Below are 20,266 nucleotides of genomic sequence, written 5' to 3'. Positions count from 1 at the left end.
AACTCACGTAATGTTTTTGATTATGTTGAAGGCGGATACACCGGAAAACTCACTTTATTCTCATTTCAACACACAGAAAACTTTCTACTTATCTCTAAATGTATAAACAAACACACATTTCCACGTCAGGAAAACAGAAAAAAAATCTTTATCGCAAAACCTCACTCACACACACACACACGCGCGCGCGGAAATTTCCCAGTAAAATGGTGCTGAAAATCGCGTAAAACTGGGTGGGGGAAGGCAACACCATGAATTTCCAACTTTCGAATTAGATAATCGATTAAAAATCGATAATTGAATAAGGGCGGTAGAGAGAGAGAGAGGCATCCCTTCAATGTACTATTTCAGTGAAATGAAAGAAATCATCGCCTATTATTAAATATTTTTAAGAGTCGAATAGGCAATCAAAATTCCCAATTTGAACAATATCTATCGAACGGAAGTGCCATTTTATTACTCACTAAATCAGTAAGAATAGCACGAACACTAGAACGATCACTAAGAATAGCACGAACACTAGAACGATCACTAAGAATAGCACGAACACTAAGAATAGCACGAACACTAGCACGAACTAACTATATTAGTGATCACAGAAATGGTTCCAGGTGCAGCAATAGGACGTAATACCAGCTGAAGAAGTGAAAGAATAAGGAAGTTCAGAATCCACCACCAATTAGCCTACTCGGGATACTGGAGTAGACAAAAATGGCCTTCTTCCAAAGAAATTAATAAAATCTCTCAAATTACTTCAATAAAAAAAAAACAAAAACTTGATGGGTTACTTTGGGAAAAATAAAAGAAGCTGTGATCTTGCGTGTTATCACAGCGACAGATTCTCAAGGTCTCTGGAGGACTCGGTTACCCATTCTGGGATTTCCATTGTCTTAATCACAGTACGCATTATTACCCCTTCCTTTCGACAATTTCTATGGCGGATTAAGTTACAAAAAAAAAAAAAATATATTCTTGAAGCTCCTTATAGAGGTAAGGCCGTAAGCCGCTGGATGGAAACCCCAATCTAGTCAGAGTTTAAAACCAAAATGGAATTTCCGGGTCGGCCAATGCCATCCGAATCTTAATATGACGTCAATAAATCTAGTTGGTCTAGTTCTATTGGCAGGACTGAGAAATTATAAAATTTAAACTTTCTTGGAACTTCTATTTTTGATATCACCATGGAAACGGATTAACCCCCACCCAAAAAAAATCATCACTTCCGGTGAAAACGGAACATTAAACTTGACATGATTTCTAAGTAGAAACAATAGAAAATAATAAAATGTAAATTTTATTCAAAAAATAAGGAAATTCGAGTAAAAGTAGTCTTGAGACGATAATTATATTACACAGTTGGCTGGACACAATCACCGACTGGAACTCGTTGAAAAGAAACAGAAACTATTGTTATTGTTCTTTCATTGTTATTGTTCCACGTGGAACAATAATTTTTTTTTTTATCTCAGCCATTCTAGTCTCACCTTACACTTGAATAATCTAATAAATACTCCAAGTTAATTTGCAAAAAAAAAATAACATTCTTGTTGGAACTCGGCTGGTTCTATTTGCTATCTTTTAACTCGCGCTTTAATATTAATTGCAGGATTGTGGAGAGAACTACACTGCTAATCAGAGTTATGTACAGGGTGATCCATTTAAAACGCACCAATCGCTAATAACTTTTTAGGAAAGCGGAATTTCGAAAAAACCCACGAAGTAAACTATATGTTTTTTTTTTGGTCTAGTTTTCAAATTTTCCAACCCCGATGCTGTATCTTCATTTTTGGCGGAGTTACGGCCAAAAACCCGATTGGGGTTTCATAAGGACCACTGGTTTTGACAATGATTATGAAAACTACATTAAAAACTGTGAATAATGACGTTAACTCCGTTTCGATATCCCTAATATTAGTCGAGATATTTAATATCAAAGTTACAATTTTATCTTATTCGTGAACTGTTTTTAATATTAATTTTCCACCAGAAATACACGTTTTGGGAGGTCCTTTGGCTGCAAAAAATGTTATTTGTGACGCAAAGAACAAAAATGATAATAATTGAAGATTTTAAAACATGTAGTGTAATGCAAACCAACACCCTGGCAAGATATTCTTACCGTATTCATAGGTCAAGAAGTTACTCTTACTTTTGGACGCGCGTCAGCCGCGTATGCGGGCAGGAATCTAAAATCAAGTCACATATTCTGAAACTAGCGGTGATGGGCAACAAATTTTTCCTCTACCATTTTTTGCTCAGATTAACCGTTTAAGCATGAAATGCATTTGAGCCGTCTTAAAATGAACACCCTGTATATCTGTTGGCGGTTGGTATTTTACACAATTTTATAGATCTACGTGATTCAAATCATGCAAGTGAAATTGTGACTGTTTTAAAGGAAGAAGTACGAGTGTTTCAAGCTAGATGTTTCCTATTCTGGGTGCCTCAATACCCTGGTCTTAACTCAGTTTCGAAACTAAAAGAAACAGTGGAGTAATAATTGTTATTCTAGCGCGGGTTAGAATACACCCGAACCGCGCGCGGCAAAGTGGCCAGATTGGCAGCCGAACACCGCGACCTTGACCAGTAGCGCTTTCTGCCAGACTAACTTGTAATTACTCACAACAAACTAGACCCACTTTCACACTAATCAGACCTTTACTATGTCATTAAGTAGTTAAAATATTTTTATTATTTTTATAATTCCACTTTCGCTATTTTTCGGTGTTCTACTTTGAATTTATTTACATTTTTCTTTACATTCGCCTGGAAGCAAGCAGTTGGATAAGTACTCTTGTCGGTGAGGTGAATTATTGAATTGGAGTTTTGATTAACAGAGTAACGAATACATTATGTCAGAGTGGTGTAGGTTAGCTGACTGTTAACCAAAATTTTGCCGGAAGTTGCGAAAACTGGGGTGAATCTAGGGACGGAAAAGTGATTTGCTAGCACAATGATATTTTCATTAGTTTTTCAGTAGACCAAAAAGACATGAATTTCTACAGCGAAAAACCACAACTTTACAAAATGTGACCCCAATCACAATAAGTCTTCGTCGTAGAGAAATTTCACGCAACCATAGTCTGACGTAAAAATCTTGTACATAATTGCATCGAGACTGTCTTGATTTTTGACGAAGGAAAATGCCTCCTTCTCTTGGGAAGGTATAAACATTATGATATTACAAGGAAACACTGAATTTTTTAGCAACCTCATTACTCTAAGTGAAGCCTGCCTTACCCTTGGCCTTAAATAAAACATACAAGCAAAACTCGATCTTTTTAATCGATTTATATCTATAACGAACTACGTATTTTCTGTTGATAATTCATTCAGCGTAAGGCTTAAGTTGAGTTATGGCTTAAACTGAACTAAGATAAGATTTACTGGACTACCAGAATGAGATTTTAATATCTGCGCGAACCCTCTCCTTCTACAGTAAGCAGTTTATTATCTCATTTATCTCATTTATCAGACTTAGCCGTGGTGGGTCTTCGATTAGAGCTGAGGCACCTCTGGGTATCGGGGCAAAAAAGTTTCGATACGCAAGATCGAAATTGCTCACCGGAGAAATCAGATGGAACCACAAAGTAGTCAATCAAAACAATAACTGCCGCTGATATTCTCCAGCAGCGCTTCGAAGACTTACAAAGAAGCGCCCTTCGTAACCGCCTTTAATCTTACCAGAGGAATGAACTGCGCATGTGCAGAAGGCTGAGACGACACAAAGCCTTTACAAGTGTTTTTCTATCTTAGGGCACGCTAATCAATATTATGTACCAATCTAAGCAGACAAAAAGCTGCATTTGAATTTTAAAAGACTGTCATAAAAGGACCACTATTCCTGCTTTTATGGTACATTTAGGGAAGCTAATGAGAGAAAAGGGCCGAAATGAAGGCGACATGGTCGGAGAGGGGTGCCTGGATCGTGCTGCGGAACATCCCACCCGCTAATGTCTTCTTGCTGGGACAGGACCCATCTTCCCGCATTTTATGGTCCTCTGCCTCTCTCCCACCACCCCCAACTCCTAGCCCTGTATTATTTATTAATACAGCTGGTCATAAATTTTTATTACCTCATTATTTACTGGCCATCTTGAATAATAATATGAATAACCTCTAGAGAGGAACACCCAGACAGAGCTGGCTATTATACCCGTGCCACATGCAATAATGCAAGTCCGTCTTTATGCATTGCTACGAAATATTATGCAAGTCATTAGTTACGCTTAAGAGTTTTTTATCTACTGCGAATTTACTTGTAAGGTTCTATTCCAAGTCTGAGCGGAAACCAAACCGTTCCCTAGATTACCTTCAAGAGAGGATTGGTTAAAGCAGTGGGTTTCGAAACACTGGGGCACCCTTCCTTAGAAAAATCGCCAGGGGGGCGCCACTTTTGTTAGAAATATCTTTCTTGGGCGCAGAAAAAAAAAAAAAAAAACACATTTTGCGAATTCTCAATAAGCCGTCAATAAAGAGAACTTCCGAGAGATAACGGAAGTAGAAGGAACATTATGGGAAATTGACCATATTTTGACTTCCTTTTACTTTTACTACGTAAGTGAAGCATTACGAGATTATTTCAAATAGCCACCATTTTAGATGGCATTTTTTCAATAGTTGTCACCGGAAGTGAAAGTTTTAAAATACGCGGGAGCACGGAAAAGGAGATTTTTACCAATATAACTCGAAAATAAGAAAATAAAGTTCAAATTCATAATTTCGATCATTGGAGGGGGGGCCAGCACAATAAGTTGGTTTGGCCGCAACAGTAAACGGAAGTGGTAAAGGATGTCTTACTTCCTTGAGACAGTTTCCACTAAATACTGTAGCGATTACTACTGCGCAGGAAGGGCCAATTTTTTTTTAATGACGTCAGCCCTAATAACCAACAATATCCACACCCTTCAAAATCTACAGACTCTAATTAGATGCTTACAAGTCCACTCACTGAATCAACCAGACTGATTAGATAAGGAGTATTTGGCGGTAAATATTCCCGCCATACTACATGCTAGATACTACATGTGTTTTGATAGCGATCAAGGCAGCACATGCCACTGCTAACAAAATACATAACTATTTATATTCACGCGTTTTTTTTTTTTAATTCCAATCATTAAAATTTGAATTCTGTACTTCCGTTGCGGTTTTCTAGTAATACTGAATAGGGGTCTAGTTTCTCAAAACCTCGTAAATAGACCAATAGCTATTTATTCCAAAAATTCACTTCAGGATTTTCCGACGTTTAAAGCCAGATTATATAAGTTAGATCTCGTGAATTGCGGTAAGCTTAAAAGTCTTATGAGCGTTTCCCACCCCAAAATCATTTCCCTAAAACCGGACGTGCAAAAGAGAGCCCCTTATTCCTCTACTAGACAGGAAATCAGCCGAGATAAATGGTACTATAAATGGACATCCCCATTACACCCAGGCCGCGCAAATTTTAATCACTATGGCGTCATTTCCCTGGCTGGGGTGACCTTCAAGCTAAAATTTTCTATTTATATCCACATGAAATATGGAAAACAAATCGGGCTGACATAATTGAATATCCTTTCTAGGGAGGATGCGGACAATATCCATTCCCCACCTATAGCTCTTGAGGAAAATTTCTTACCAGGACATTTCTCTATTTGCAATTTCCTTGGACTTCTAAAAGGAAGTGATACATCTCGCTTTAAATAGGTATCATTCTTGGGGGGCGGGATTGCAAAAGCTACATCGATCTATCACTTCCGGTCAGCCAAATTTGGAATTTGGACTGGATCTTGCTCTTTGTTAAAAAGACTGAACTATTTGATTGGATTTTTTGTACGATTACAGAGTTAACGGTGTAAGATTGCTGTACTCTCTCTAGGTGAAATGCTGAAGTCTGTGAAGACATCCACCCCCTCCCAAACTTGAGATTGTCGCAGATTTCCCTTAGTTTGGTCCATTATTTCGGAGGGGGGAGAGATCTCCAGGGATTTCCTGATGACAGCACCCAGTCTAAGAGGCTCTGTATAGCAGATAATCTCCAGTCTAGATCTACAGTCCTAGCATTACTATTTATTGCAACAGAAATGATCCCATCCCAACTTTCTGTTTATGATTTCCGGGGTAGCTTGGGGCAGGGAGAGGGGGGAATTCCCAGTTTAGACATCTGAGTCACTGTTTGCTGGCGGGAGCTAGTGTTTTTCTTTATCATCAGCTGGTGATACAGCCGAGATCAGGTCGATATTCCAGCCGAACAGTTACTTTGCTAAACATGATATAGTATCTAAAATTGAAAGGCAATCTTTGTAATCTACAGTTTCCAGCTATGATTTCTACTCTGCCTAAATCAGATTAAACACCATCAGATTTAGTAACACAACCGCGCGCGCCAATCTGTAGAAACCACTTCCTGTGACTCCAGGGGAATCTGAAAACGAATAGTTCCGGTGAAAATTTGACGCCATCTTACTACTTCCTGCTGACCAGTATAGAAACGGAACGCTTCCAAATCGGCACTGTGTCCATATCACTGTTATCAGAGCCAGTTTTACGATGCAGTAATTTCTGTCATAATACGTTTACACGAACACCAGTTTTATTAATTTCTATAAATATCGATCGGTTATTGGTAGTGCAACAGAGAGAGAGATAAGGCTAGCTATATGGCCGGCGATATCGCATTACAACACCGTTCTTATCGCCACTACATTAGAGTTGTGAAGCACTGGCCGAGCGTGTAAAGTAATCGCCTATTTTTTCAGGCGGGGCTTAACGTTCAACTACCAATTAGGTGTCGTGGACGGAGGCGACTAGCAAACATATTTTACTGAGAATTTCTCATATTAACTATTAACTATTTCTCATATTAACTATCCAAGGCCTAAGACCGGGAATCGAATCCCGTAGTACCACAATATATGTATTATATTGGGTATTATATTATATTGTAATATATGGGTTCGATATTAGCTTCGCAAGTCTCGCCTCTAACCGCTCGGCTACCGTGGCGCCCTAAAGTGCCAACAGTCCTCAGGCGGTCACCCATCCAGGTACTGACCACGCCCGTGTTGCCTAACTTCGGTGATCGGTCGAGAACCGGTGTATCCAACATGGTATGGCCGTTGGCAACAGCGTGTAACTCCTGGCATTAGCAAGTAACCCAGCGCTCTTCCTGTCTGTATGTGGTAACTCAAAAACGACTTTCCCTTCAAAGTACTTTGATTTTTCCCTGCAGGAAAAGCGGAAATAAGGTTTGATTTTTTTGTAAAGAGTTTTTTGTTTCATTGAACTCTACAGTACTACCAACCACGCTCAAGTGGTTTGAAATGATGTGTTTTTATTTTTTTTTTTATAAAAAGAATCACTCGACCGAATGGCTGGACGGACACCTACTGGCGATTAGCGCAATTCTTACACCAGCTTCAAGACTGCAAGTTTCAATATAGGGTTTCTGGGATCAAGAATTTGGGGGTTCAGGTACATCAAGATTTTCCAGCAAAAAGTCTTGAATTTCAGCAAAAAAAATCCCAAGTTTGGGAGAAAACCTTGAGAACTGTGGCCTTGAGGACATCGTGATTGATTATACTAACTTTATTTTTTTAATAATAATTGCAATTATATTTCATAATAATTTATTACAACTACGTAACATGGCTTAGTAAATTGTCGATACTTTGTTGCGATGAGTTAGCAGAATAAGTGTCAAGGCCGTATTTAGAACACTAAGCCGAATGGTTACGTCAAATTGCCCCGTGCAGAGATAGGTGCACTTAGTGACTACTATTAGATGCACAATTGCAAGAATTCTCACGTAACCTAGTTTTGTGACATCATACAATAATTTAGATACGTCCCCTTCCCTCCTCTCCACCCCCTCTAAATGCGCCAATAAAATTTCCTTAAAAAGTTTTATACAACAAAAAAACATCGATGAAGGCTGAATGAAGTGTGTACAGGAAGTGAGTATGTACTACTGTAAAAAACACCTGTTTCATGCACAGCAGTCCTTAAAAACAGATATTTCCGGAAGAAATGGCCCCCGATTGCGATACTTCCTCTTTAAACCCAAGTATAGTAAGACAGAGAGAGCGAAATAAGAGAACATTATCTGAAAGCTGATGTAAGCATGGAGAGATATCGCTTGATGATGATGATGCAAGCAATCTCAGGGCTTATCTGCCAATGAATGCTGCGAGCAGCAGAATTAGTGTGGCGTAAACAGAAACAACTGCATCCTCTTGGGTAAAAATATCTATCAAAAGGGAGATAAATGAATTGACTAAAGATTCAAATAGAATGAATGATATACTCTGTATTAAGACATATAAGTTACTAGTCACTTTCAATCACAGACGATAAAGGGAGATGTTGCAAAGCAATAAGTTTACAGTTGGAACGTTAAGTTCTTGCGTAAGTCAAAGTTCAAATTACAACTTTAGGCGGATGTCCAGAATTCGACAGAAAAAAAAGAACTTTCGTTTTGCTGCTATTTCGTTGTGTGCTACTTCCGATATCGGAATCGCCTACCAACTCATTATTCTACGAACAAAAACCCTTTTTATAAGAACCGTATATGTACATTATTACTGAAATGGATCTTGAGGTACCACAGTATCCCTGGATCCCTGGTTTGAACCTAATCCAATTTCCTGCGATTTACACACGCACACAGCGCAAAAGAGAACATTTTCTAAAAAAAAAATCACTGACGCAAATTCGGATATTTTCGATGGATGACACGTGAATTGAAAAATTAATACGAACGCGATTGATTTATCCCACCTATATACAGTAAAATGTAAGCAGGTTTTCCACTTCCGGCAAGAAGGCATTAATCCTTTATATTATACAAAGAAAGAACTAGTTTTTCCGGTAAAACGGCAACTTTGGAGGGAACTCAACCCCTCCTCCGCTCGCTAAAATTAGCAGGAAATAAAAATTATTTCATCCAAAATAATTGTTTCCTTCTCATTGGACCCACATAATGAACATTTTGGGTGAAACCTTTCAAGACGATCGCAACCACTTCCCTTTTACAAAGCAAAAAAGAGAGGATTTTTTATCTCTAACAGACAAAGGTGAAGAACGTAATAACCTTTTTATTGAGCCTCATTAAAAAATAAAATGTAATAAATAATATACTATTAACTATAATAATTATATCAGTGGCAAAAAAAGCAAATTAAGTTTTGGCCCACCAGTACGTGGAGACTTGATACGGAGATAGTCATGAGGCGATACCCCCGAAGGTGGGGTGACCAAGTCTGCTATTGGCCGGCTAAGCATCATACGATGACGTCAGCACAGGGAGAAAGATAGTGAGTGTGAGTGAGACAGGTGCCCCACATAGCCAACTTTACTAACCGGCCAGCGAGGTTTTAACCTTAAACAAGCTGGTTATAATTAATACACCTAAACAAATGTTCGTTGCTGCGTCAAAATAAACTAAGATATAGTATAACCTAAACGTAACCTGCTACTAATTTAGTAGCATATTAATGTTCTTTAAGATTAATATTTTGAAGTTACGACTTTAAGGATTCTTTATTCTTTAAGGAACTGTTGGCTCCTGACGCCCCTTACAAAACACTCATAGCTCAGTAACTTTATGGCAATTATTTGTCTATAAAACTTAGTTATAATAGGGTTTCCAGATTTTGGAGGCAATCATAAAAATTTAGTTTTCTTTAATTAAAATTTAGTTTAATTTAGGAAGTCTTGTTTCGTATCTAAAAAGTCTTGAATCGTGTAATTCCGGGCGAAAACTCGGGACATCGAAAAGCCTACAGATTTAGTTAGTACAACCACTACTTGGTGCGTGGTTGAAGAAAGTGCGACAGAGCCAGCTGGAATATTTGGAATAACTCGTCTATAAATGGCAACCAGTAAGCTGCTGCACTGTTAGTCACACTCGACAGACAGTTACTGTCAACTGTTACCCCCTCCACAACTATGAAACTCTTGGCAAGTAATCGGCTATATTTTGTACCGTCCAATGAAACTTGATGCCCAGTCGCTTACTAACCCAAAAAAAAAAAAAATAAAATATTACTTTAAAAAAAAAAACAGAAATAGGAAGAGCCGATGCAGTTCTCTCTACGGACAGAAAATCAATAGCGGGTTGCATGCTACATGATGATAACAAAACTTTTTCGATTGCATGCAACTTACGATGTAGACAGTTCTTGAGCACTAGCAATAATAGTTTCTTTTCAAAATTTTGGTCCTCAATTCTCGTAAAGATTATGCGCAATAAAAAACGGAAGTTAGTATGAACATAGGGACTCGCCTATTTCTAACTACTATTCTCAAGCTCCTGCCTCTCATTAATTTTAATCAAATTCCAAATATTGTAATAACATTCTTCTAACTAAGAAAAATGCTCCTTGAGATACGCAAGCCACAAATTACAAATCTATGCATATACGAAGTTAAAAAAAATAAGAGCCATTTTCAACCATAAGGTACTTCCGGTCGATTTTCTTTAACCTCGATTTTAGTAACACATATACCTTCCTTTGTTCCCTTACACAACACACTAGAACTGTAGGCAAATCCTAAACGTAGTACAAACTGCATAATGTTGGAAATAAACATACACGGGAAAATCAAGAGTTTTAACCCTGATATTTTGTATTTAAAATCGAGAAATTGTTAATATCCAAATTTTTTCGAACATAAGTACATCGAAACCTTAATTTCTTTAGAATGGTTAATTTAGAAAACTTGCCACAATCTTAAAAACGTCCTCTTTTACGAAGAAACAAAGTGTAGTGTATGTGTAGGCACCCCAGCGCTTTGGGTGGTGATTAAGTAAACTAAAGCACGTACGAACCGAAATTTTAAACAATTTGTAAAACAAAAAAACTCTTATAATCAATGGAATTATTAATCAAAACACAGAAAATAGACAGTATAAAATATAAAACGAAAGAATATTTTTTTAGTTCAATTAAACACAACTCTAAACTTGTTAGAAATCAAAATCAAGCACAACTTAATCCCATGGGTAATTGTTATAGATTTAAACATTAAACACTCAATAATTTAAATGAATTCTTTATTAATTAAAAATACATGTCAAAAAAAAAAAAAATGTTAATACATGTTACTGAAGTACTGCCAGGCCCTGAACTACGAGGGTCGTTTGAAAAGTCCGTGCAAAAATAAAAACTACTTAATTTTTTGGGGTAAACCTTTTTTATTTTTCAACATAGTCTCCTTTTAGGCTTATACACTTCGTCCAACGCTGCTCTAGTTTGTTGATCCCTTCCCAATAATAGGATTTGTCCAAGTCTGAAAAATAGCCATTCGTTTCTGCAATCACCTCCTCGTTTGAATAAAATCTTTTTCCCGCCAGCCATTTCTTCATATTGGGGAACAAATAGTAGTCCGAGGGAGCCAAGTCTGGAGAATAGGGGGGATGTGAAACGAGTTGGAACCCTATTTCCATTAATTTTGCGACCACAACTGCTGAGGTGTGAGCTGGTGCGTTGTCGTGTTGGAAAAGGACTTTTTTGTGGGCCAATCGTGGGCGTTTTTCTTGCAGCTCGGTTTTCAAACGGTCCAATAACGATGAATAATATGCACCTGTAATAGTTTTACCCTTTTCCAGATAGTCGATGAGGATTATTCCTTGCGAATCCCAAAAGACAGTCGCCATAATCTTTTCGGCCGAAGGAACGGTCTTCGCCTTTTTTTGGCGCAGATTCCCCCCTTGGTAACCCAATGTTTAGATTGTTCTTTGGTCTCAGGAGTGTAGTGATGTATCCATGTTTCATCCACAGTGACGAAACGACGCTTAAAGTCCTGCGGATTCTTCTGGAACAGCTGCAAACCGTCCTTGCAACACTTCACACGATTTCGTTTTTGGTCAAGCGTGAGCAATCGCGGCACCCATCTTGCGGATAGTTTTGTCATCTCCAAATGTTGATGCAAAATATTATGTACCCGTTCATTCGAGATGCCCACAGCACTAGCAATCTCACGCACCTTCACTCTTCTGTCATCCATCACCATATCATGGTTTTATCAATGATTTCTGGAGTAGTAACCTCAACAGGGCGTCCAGAACGTTCAGCGTCACTTGTGCCCATATGGCCACTCGGAAAATTTTGAAACCACTTATAAACTGTTCTAATCGTAGGTGCAGAGTCACCATAATGTTTATCAAGCTTCTCTTTAGTCTCCTGAGGCGTTTTGCCTTTCATAAAGTAGTGTTTAATCAACACACGAAATTCTTTTTCGTCCATTTTTTGAAAATCACTCGACTTCCTCGATTCAAACGAATGCCAAACACAAAGAAATAGACCGATCTGGCTGAAACTTGGTGTGTGTTCTTCCAAGAGATGCTACTAACTAAACATAACCTCGATACGCGCCTGTGGTGCTATCTCTCTGACTTTGCACGGACTTTTCAAACGACCCTCGTAAAAGTCCGTATCACTTTAATCAGTTTTAATCTTTTAAACACAAATTGACTGTCAAAAAAATAAAATAAAAAAAATTAATGCCATTAATTGAATTTATTAACATCAATGTGCACTTTTAAATCTGATAAGATTTTTCAAACAAATTTATACGAAAAGTAAAAATGTTTCGAAGAAAGTTTTAAAGATGGATGCCGTCAACAAAGTAAAATTAAGGTAGAGATAAAGCAGTATGGCCAACTTATGAATAATTGATTTACCCCAAATAATACATTAAACAAAATAACACTGTATATACTATCAAGAGACAACAAAATAGAATAAAAACAGTTCCAAGAAAGAACCTGCACTTACATTACCTTCCCTATGCTATAACATTTAGTTTTGAAGATTGCTCTGCTTTTTATGATAAAATTCAATTAAGGTAAATAAATTATTAGACAACATAATCTTTTTTTAAAAAGAAGAACTTATCTTTCTGGAATATTTTGACGTAATCTCATGGCTTGATACGTTTTAAGATTCGAGAAAATAATTTTTAAAAAAATATTTTATGAGTACGTGTTTCTTAGGATTTTTTTAAAACTTAGTACTTATACTTATTCGTGTATGTACATCTACAGTTCTTATTTTGCTTAACTGAAATACGTCTCTCTCTCACTTCTTAGGAGACTATCACGATGTTAGGGAGGCATCAACATCTTTCAATTAACAAAAACACAATTGTAGGCGATTAAATGAGTCGACATTTACTGGTAACAAGCCTTGTCCTTTAAGGTCGAAAAAGAATGATTGAGAAAATTGTGGCAGAAAAGTTGGTTTATTCAATTTAGGCCCACTCCTAGCTTTAGGGCACCAGTCTTTTTAAATCTTTTATTGAAATTTGCTTGTTGCAACAAGCAAATGCGTTATAATATAGTGTCTTGATTGAAGATTGGAGAAGGCACCCAGTGGCGCGACACTCCATTAACGTGAACAGATGCACTATACTGTTGTGAGGAGAGTAGGTCGCGGGGCTCCCGTCTTCTCTTCAATCTCCTTGGAGGATTACCCTGGTAATGTGGAAGAAAATAAGTGTTCAATTAAAGGATTAGGATGAGCTGTTGCTGTAAAGGAATGAAATTTTAAGAAACGAGTTTTAGTAAGGTCCGGTTAATGAAAGGGAGATTTTGAGATCATTATGAATGGTGAGGTTAGAATGGAGCGTTAAGTAGTTTTCTAAGTATTTTTTATTGTAAAGTCTCTGGATGCGTGAAGAATTGGAACGTTTAGTCGAGCCCCACCATACTTCGATGGCCGTATGACCAAATAGGTCGCAGTAACAACTAGTATAAGAGTCTTTTGTTTTGTAGGTTGAGTTTAAATCGTTTGTCAAGGAGTCTGGCGAGAAGTTTTGTAGTGTTGAGTTAGTTTCTTTCTTTTCAGTCTAGTATCTAATAATTACTAAAAATTTACTTTAAAAAATCATTAGTAAAATAAGTTTTAGGCGGGGGTCTTTTTTTTTCTCTTCATATTTTGATCACTAAGATCGTCGTTTTCCTTAACTGCTATCAGCAGAGGTGAGATAAGGCCAGCGAATAATTTACACTGGACAGATAAGAAAATTAATAAGCTAGCATGAATCTAGTGAATAGACATCGCCTTCAACCATTAATAGACAGCAAATCTTAACTGCGGAAGAACTTTCAATCGCACTACCGTTACAATCTCCTTTCTCTTCAGACATCAGCTGGCCTGGGAAATAGTTGACTTTAACACAATGCTGCAGTTATAGACTTCCGCTAGTGTTATTAAAAAGAAATCGCCTATTTTTTTCATGCGGGGCTTAACGTCCAACTACCAATTAGGTGTTGTGGACGGAGGCGACTAGCAAACCGTAAATTTCTTTTTATTAACCATTAAATAAAATCCAAGGCCTAAAGTCCGGGAATCGAACCCAAGTACCACAATGCATATTAGCTTCGCAGGTCTCGCCTCTTAACCCGCTCGGCTACCGTGGCGCCTCAGTTAGTTATTAAAATTATACTGTACTAATACAAAATAGAAAAATACAAACATTATAACATGTTGGAAACACAAATATGACATTTAACAAATATAGAGTGAGCCTAAAATAGAACTAGATAGGAATGTTACACCTTTATAGGACAAATGTACAAACAGACAGATAAGACTGAGCCAGTCGCCACTAGACTAGACAACTAAAGATGAAAACACGTGGCGAGAAAATTAAGCCTTTCTCATAGTGCGTACACAAATAACAATACCAGTTTCTTTTCCTCTTAATAAAAGGAAGTACATGTTTTGTGCTACTTTCGAAACCAGAGTTTACAATGAGAATACATTGTTTTGAGCTTTGCCTGTTAAATAAATTTCAAAAAAAGATCCCATGTTAAGTATCATTTTGGTATTAAGTGCGGTTAAACAATCTGGATAATTTTTTAATAAGAATTAAATTCGTTCAAAAATATCAACTTTGAGATAATAAAAAAAATATACAGGGTGTTCATTTTAAGACGGCTTAAATGCATTTCATGCTTTAACGGTTAATCTGAGCAAAAAAAAATGGTAGAGGAAAAATTTGTTGCCCACCACCTCTAGTTTCAGAATATGTGACTTGATTTTAGATTCCTGCCCGCATACGCGGCTGACGCGCGACCAAAAGTAAAGGGTTCGCGGTTGACCCCCATTTTCGAATACACAGTTTTAAAGAGTATAAAAAGTTATGAAAGAAATCGGAAACCGCAATTCGATATCTTTAAAATTAAAGGTGCTAGGCCATTTCAAAATCTGGATATTTATTAATCATATTTCAATTATTTAACTTGTTATCAAAGAGAAAGAAGAGCATGCGATAGGTCATTTTTATGTATTTTTTCATCCCCTTTCTACTAAAAATATTGCCAAGGCAGTAAAGCTAGTATTTTTCTTAATATCGGGAAATAAGTATTTTTCCGAGTGGTTTTTGTAAGAAAAATAAAATGTTAAGAGCTTTAGATGTTCTCAAGCATACACAAAATGGCTAAAAATTAATTTTACATCTGTTACAAACAAGAAGGTTTAATTAATTATTTGGTAATTTTGGGAGAGTTGCGTTTAATTACCAAAAAAAAATTGGAAACCCCTGCCACATATTTAAGTGATCAATATCTTTCATGTAAAGGATCAAACTTATTCCTTAACTTATCAAATAATGCACTTTACTCAACTTGTGAAGCATGTTAGGTGCCGCCTCAGATACAGAGAGCAGTTGATAACCTCCAGGCTAACCTGGCTTGCGAGGATATAAATAAAAACCAAGATATACAGTTGGAAGAAGTTGTGAGAGTGGTTCTAAAGCGATTTTTTCGATTTTCATGTCATCTAAAAACACATGACGCAACTTTTGCTCGAGGACAATACTTACATTTTCTTAGAGATAAGAAAATGTAAATGAAAGTGCCACAATAGGGAAACAAATTTTTTCTATTCTCCAAAATATGGTATCAACGACTGTCTTAGGAACATGTAGCCAGAAAATAAATAAAATAAAATAAATAGATGAATGGCACTTCTGGAATTACAATTTCCTTTAAATTGACATTTTTTTTTGGAGTACTTCTACCTCCTATACAGACTTTTTTTTTTTAAAAAAAAAAAAACACTTGTGGGGGCTTACTGCCCAAAGTCGAAGGTAATCAGCTGACCAGAATTGCTATTTCCTATTTCAGAATGGCAATTTAATGGTTTCCAGGACAAAAGACTTCTATGATTTCATCTAATCTTCGTATAGTGATCTTAAAAAAATAGAAATCTGCAACACTTACATTTGGAACATTTTTTTTTCTTTTGTCCAGCAACTTCGCACCTCTAAGACCGCACACCTTACCTGATACGCTCTGAAGTGCTATTTCTTTATAAGATTACACAAAGTCCTATCTCTTGAGAACTGTTTAGCGGATTTGTGGCTCCTGAGGCTGTCACTTGCTGAAATAATGGTTCGTGTAGACTTTTTTTCCCCCCCAAAAAATAAGGTTAAACACAGGATTTAGATTCCTAGGCTATTCCACTTATGAGGTCCTTTCACCTCCCATTTTTTAAGTTTGTAAATTACATGAGAGATAATAAAATACATCACAAAATACAGTGTTTTAGTGTTCACCGGTTTTTAGAATAGTGTAACTTTAATTTTGCTAACAATTTTGAATGTAGGCCCCTCTAGATTTTGAGGCCCTAGGCTGAAGCCTAGTTAGCCTATAGGAAAATCCGACCCTGGTTATACATTTCAGGTATAATGTCAGCTTCTACAAACTATTACTATTGAGGAAAATTAATATGGATCCAAATATCCTGATTTTGTTTTTGGTTACCAGAACTTTGTAGAATCAAAAAGTGTGTTTTTGGTTAGTCGCCCACCTAATCAGGTAGGAGGTGGATGTAAAGCTCCACCTGAGAAAAAGTAGGCATTACTTCCGAGTTTGAAGACTATCGATGACCCCTGAGAATAGAACGAAGAGAAAGTCGTGTGAGTCACTCCCCCAAAAATAACGATTTTTTCACTTTCTCTTAAACCACTATGATGAGAAAATATTTGGTTCAGTTAATTAAATAAAAACCACTTTTTCGAACTTAGAGCACTTAAATGTTAAAGAACATTTAAATTTGAAAATTTTAAGTAAAATTATACTTAATTTCTCTATCAGGAGGGAATAATTACAGCGGATAAATTTAATGATTAATAAGCTCAGGCAAAACAAATATCTAAAAGGCCTTACATAAAGGGGGCTAACTCCTCTCCCATTCGATGTACAGCGCCGAGATCCCCCAAAAGGCACATCTACATAAAATTCCAAATCGAATGACACTTCATTCATGAAAATCGGTTCACGCGTTTTGGCGCTACGCAGTTTACAAAAAAAGGTAACAAGAACAAGAACATTTTTTGAAAAAGCCGTTTTTGCTCATTTTCAGCAACTTTTTTCTCGAAACCTATTAGATATGGGTTATTGCAAAAAAAAAATTACAGTTATAAAGGAGGGTTTGCCCTTTATTTTAAAGAAAATTTGGGAATTTTATCTTTTTTAGAAAAAGAGGAAAAACAATTGTCAAAGTTGGGTATTTTTTAAACGTTACAGCTTTTTCGTGCAGTTTTTGACGATCAACCCTTATACAACCGGACAGTTTTAATAAGTTGAAAAAATTATGAGAACACTTCATTATATTAGATAATTCAGCTTAAATAAAAACATAAATCAATATAATAATATTATAGAAAGGTACTGATTGTTATTAACCTTTGCACCCACTAATATTTATCTAAGTACTTATTGGTAACAACAGTTCTTAAATATTATAAAAACCAATTCTTTAAAATAATAAAAACATCAGATTTATTTTTCAAGGCTCAAAAAGTGATATCAATCGATGAGATAAGAAAAAAAAGATTTTCTCACCGGAGTTAATGTAATTAAAACTGTCTTAAATATTCTAAAATATGTAAAGGCTAGCAACATTTAATATTCAGTTCATGAAATTACACAGCAATGGAAATTTATAACAAAACACAATTACCCTTATAATCGGAAACAGTTTATTTGTATTTTAAAAATATTTTTAGGCGATAAGTGCACCTATAATTTAAATCGTAGGAACCGTTTTTCGAGATTATATACCGTATAGTATCAGTACCCCCCGGAGGTACAACAACACTATGTCCAATTTTAAATTTTTTACAAGAGAGCAAATGAAAGAGTTTTTTCGCGATTTTTTCTTACTTATAAGCCCAAGGGAGTTATTTTGCTTAAATCTTTGGTGGATAATAAGTAACAAAGATGCACCATAAGTGATGGTTGGCTAATCAAAAAAGAAATATTGTATTAGAAACATTTAAAGAAATGGATTTAATGATTTAGCACTGCCAAATATCAAATGGTTACTTAAATTAAGTCCAAAAGTTTATTGTCTGTTCTAAAGCTTAATTTCAAATTGAGTTAGAACTTTACTTAGTACTTAAAATGGTAAGAATATTTGATTTCAGATAGTTCTGGAGTCGCTGTGATGTGAATTTCATTTTTAGCTATATCATATTTACAGTGTACAATCAGTGAACAATGTTATTATTAGATTGAAGGAGAAAATCAGTCGTAAAGATATCCGAAATGCATCTAGCTATCCGTACGAAAAATTAAAAAAAAAACCTAACAGCAATATTTGTGCCAAGTTAAGGACAAAAAAAGAAACTGCAAACACAAGACTTAAAAAATCCAATCTAAACTGTCCGAACCAAAAATAACTTTACGAGATGACTGATTTAATCTAAATTTCGAATTTTATTTACATACTTAATTGATCGAATACATACAATATTACATAGACGATAAATCCCCGGAAACTGGATTAGCACCTTAACAGAAACTTTGCACCTAAAACTATCACTGAAAGACCTTATAATGAATTTCTTTGGAAATCAAAATTTATACATCCACGAATATGCCATTACTATACCTAGTTTAAAACTAACAACAAAACTTTTCGGTAAATTGGCACTTATAGTACGCTGTTTTGGTTTAAAATTTTATAGTTTAGCTCTTTGGTGGCATCTAAAATAAATATGAAATTTGAACGTCTTGAGTTCGTCTACAAGTTATGGCGACCAGACATCAGGACTTACTACTCATCAAGAAATGTACTCAAAATGGATATTTGCAGCGAAAATCTACACTTCAATTGGAAGAGTTTCCTTAACGGGTAATAAAGAGAATTTAAAAGTAATTTCAGAAGAAGCTACTAAGATGATATATCTAATAATACCTTTTGTTTAATAAGAACGTATTTGCTATCATCTTCTTTTTTTTTAACTTAAAAGTTAACAATTTAAATACAAAATAACTTGCACTATTGCATGCTCGAACGGAGTACACATGATCCTATAACCTTCACACATTTAACCTTCGCAATGTAAACAAGCAAAAATGAAATGACATTTGATCTCTTAAAAACCATAGTTTCCCATTATTGATAAAAAGTATTAGAAATTAACTAAATAACTTAGATGATATTCTGGCAAAAATAGTAAAGTTAGGATCTGTTAATAGGCGCACATATTTTAATCACTGCGTTACAGATCAGTAAATGAATACATAAAATTTTAATTAACATTTACTAAATAAAAGAAATATATAAGATAAAATTTATTAAATTGAAAATTGGTTACAAAGATTTTTCTGACCGTTCAACTTTCACAATCATGAAATAGGTTATAATCATAAATACCTGCAATAGTATATCGATCCATATAGTTGATTAGATTCACAAAACATAGAATTGCCACGGTCAACCATTGTCCCCGTGTAACACCTTGATTTTCACTTGGTCTATCTTTTATTGGATTCAAATTTGGCATAACGTCAATTGTATCACAATCATGCATCAGATGTTGTTGTGAATTATTTGGAGGTATACCTATTGGCTCCATACTTAACGTTTTCAAATTATACTTATCAACGTATTTTTGTGCTGGCATACTTAACTAATATAACATCACCGGACGACTTACTAGAACGTTCTAAACACAAGTAACCGCCTTGGCTCTCCATTTCGAAGCGTGACGTAGCACGTGACACCCATCTACCAAGGCTGCCAACACTGCTCACTTAATATCCCCCAGTGTAAATACTAAGAATAGCCAACCACTTTGTTGTTATATAATCTTTCACTAATTTACTTAAATTAAATATACTCTCAACTCTAAAAAATAATTGTCTTTATCTTTAAAAAATTAATAATTGATAAAAATATAGTTTATTAGATTCGTAATTTTAATGAACTCCCACCCACTTAAAAAAACATATAATACTCAAAACTGTTTTTGAAATACAAAT

General features: G+C 35.8%; 1 protein-coding gene across 5 annotated transcripts in view; it reads right to left on the bottom strand.

Annotated features, from left to right (window-relative positions):
* The window catches only part of spin (lysolipid transporter protein spinster), a 74,093-nt gene extending 54,078 nt beyond the window's left edge, over positions 1-20,015 (bottom strand). For 4 of the 5 annotated variants that reach the window (XR_012461646.1, XR_012461648.1, XR_012461647.1 and 1 more), the window contains exon 1: positions 19,659-20,011. Coding sequence is in view for 2 of the 5 variants with exons in the window: in XM_074139396.1 (XP_073995497.1) it covers positions 19,659-19,908 (250 nt within the window). In the remaining 3 variants the exon portion in view is untranslated. Of the gene's footprint in view, positions 1-19,658 lie in introns of all 5 variants that reach the window. The other variant, XM_074139397.1, reaches the window with a different exon arrangement.
* Between the last annotated feature and the right edge of the window lie 251 nt (positions 20,016-20,266).

This window comes from Rhodnius prolixus, unplaced genomic scaffold, assembly GCF_049639745.1.
Source record: "Rhodnius prolixus isolate KJV_2025 unplaced genomic scaffold, Rpr scaffold_23, whole genome shotgun sequence".
NCBI lineage: Eukaryota > Metazoa > Arthropoda > Insecta > Hemiptera > Reduviidae > Rhodnius > Rhodnius prolixus.
The sequence above is the reverse complement of the archived record's forward strand: the minus strand, read 5'-3'. Positions and strand labels throughout refer to the sequence as shown.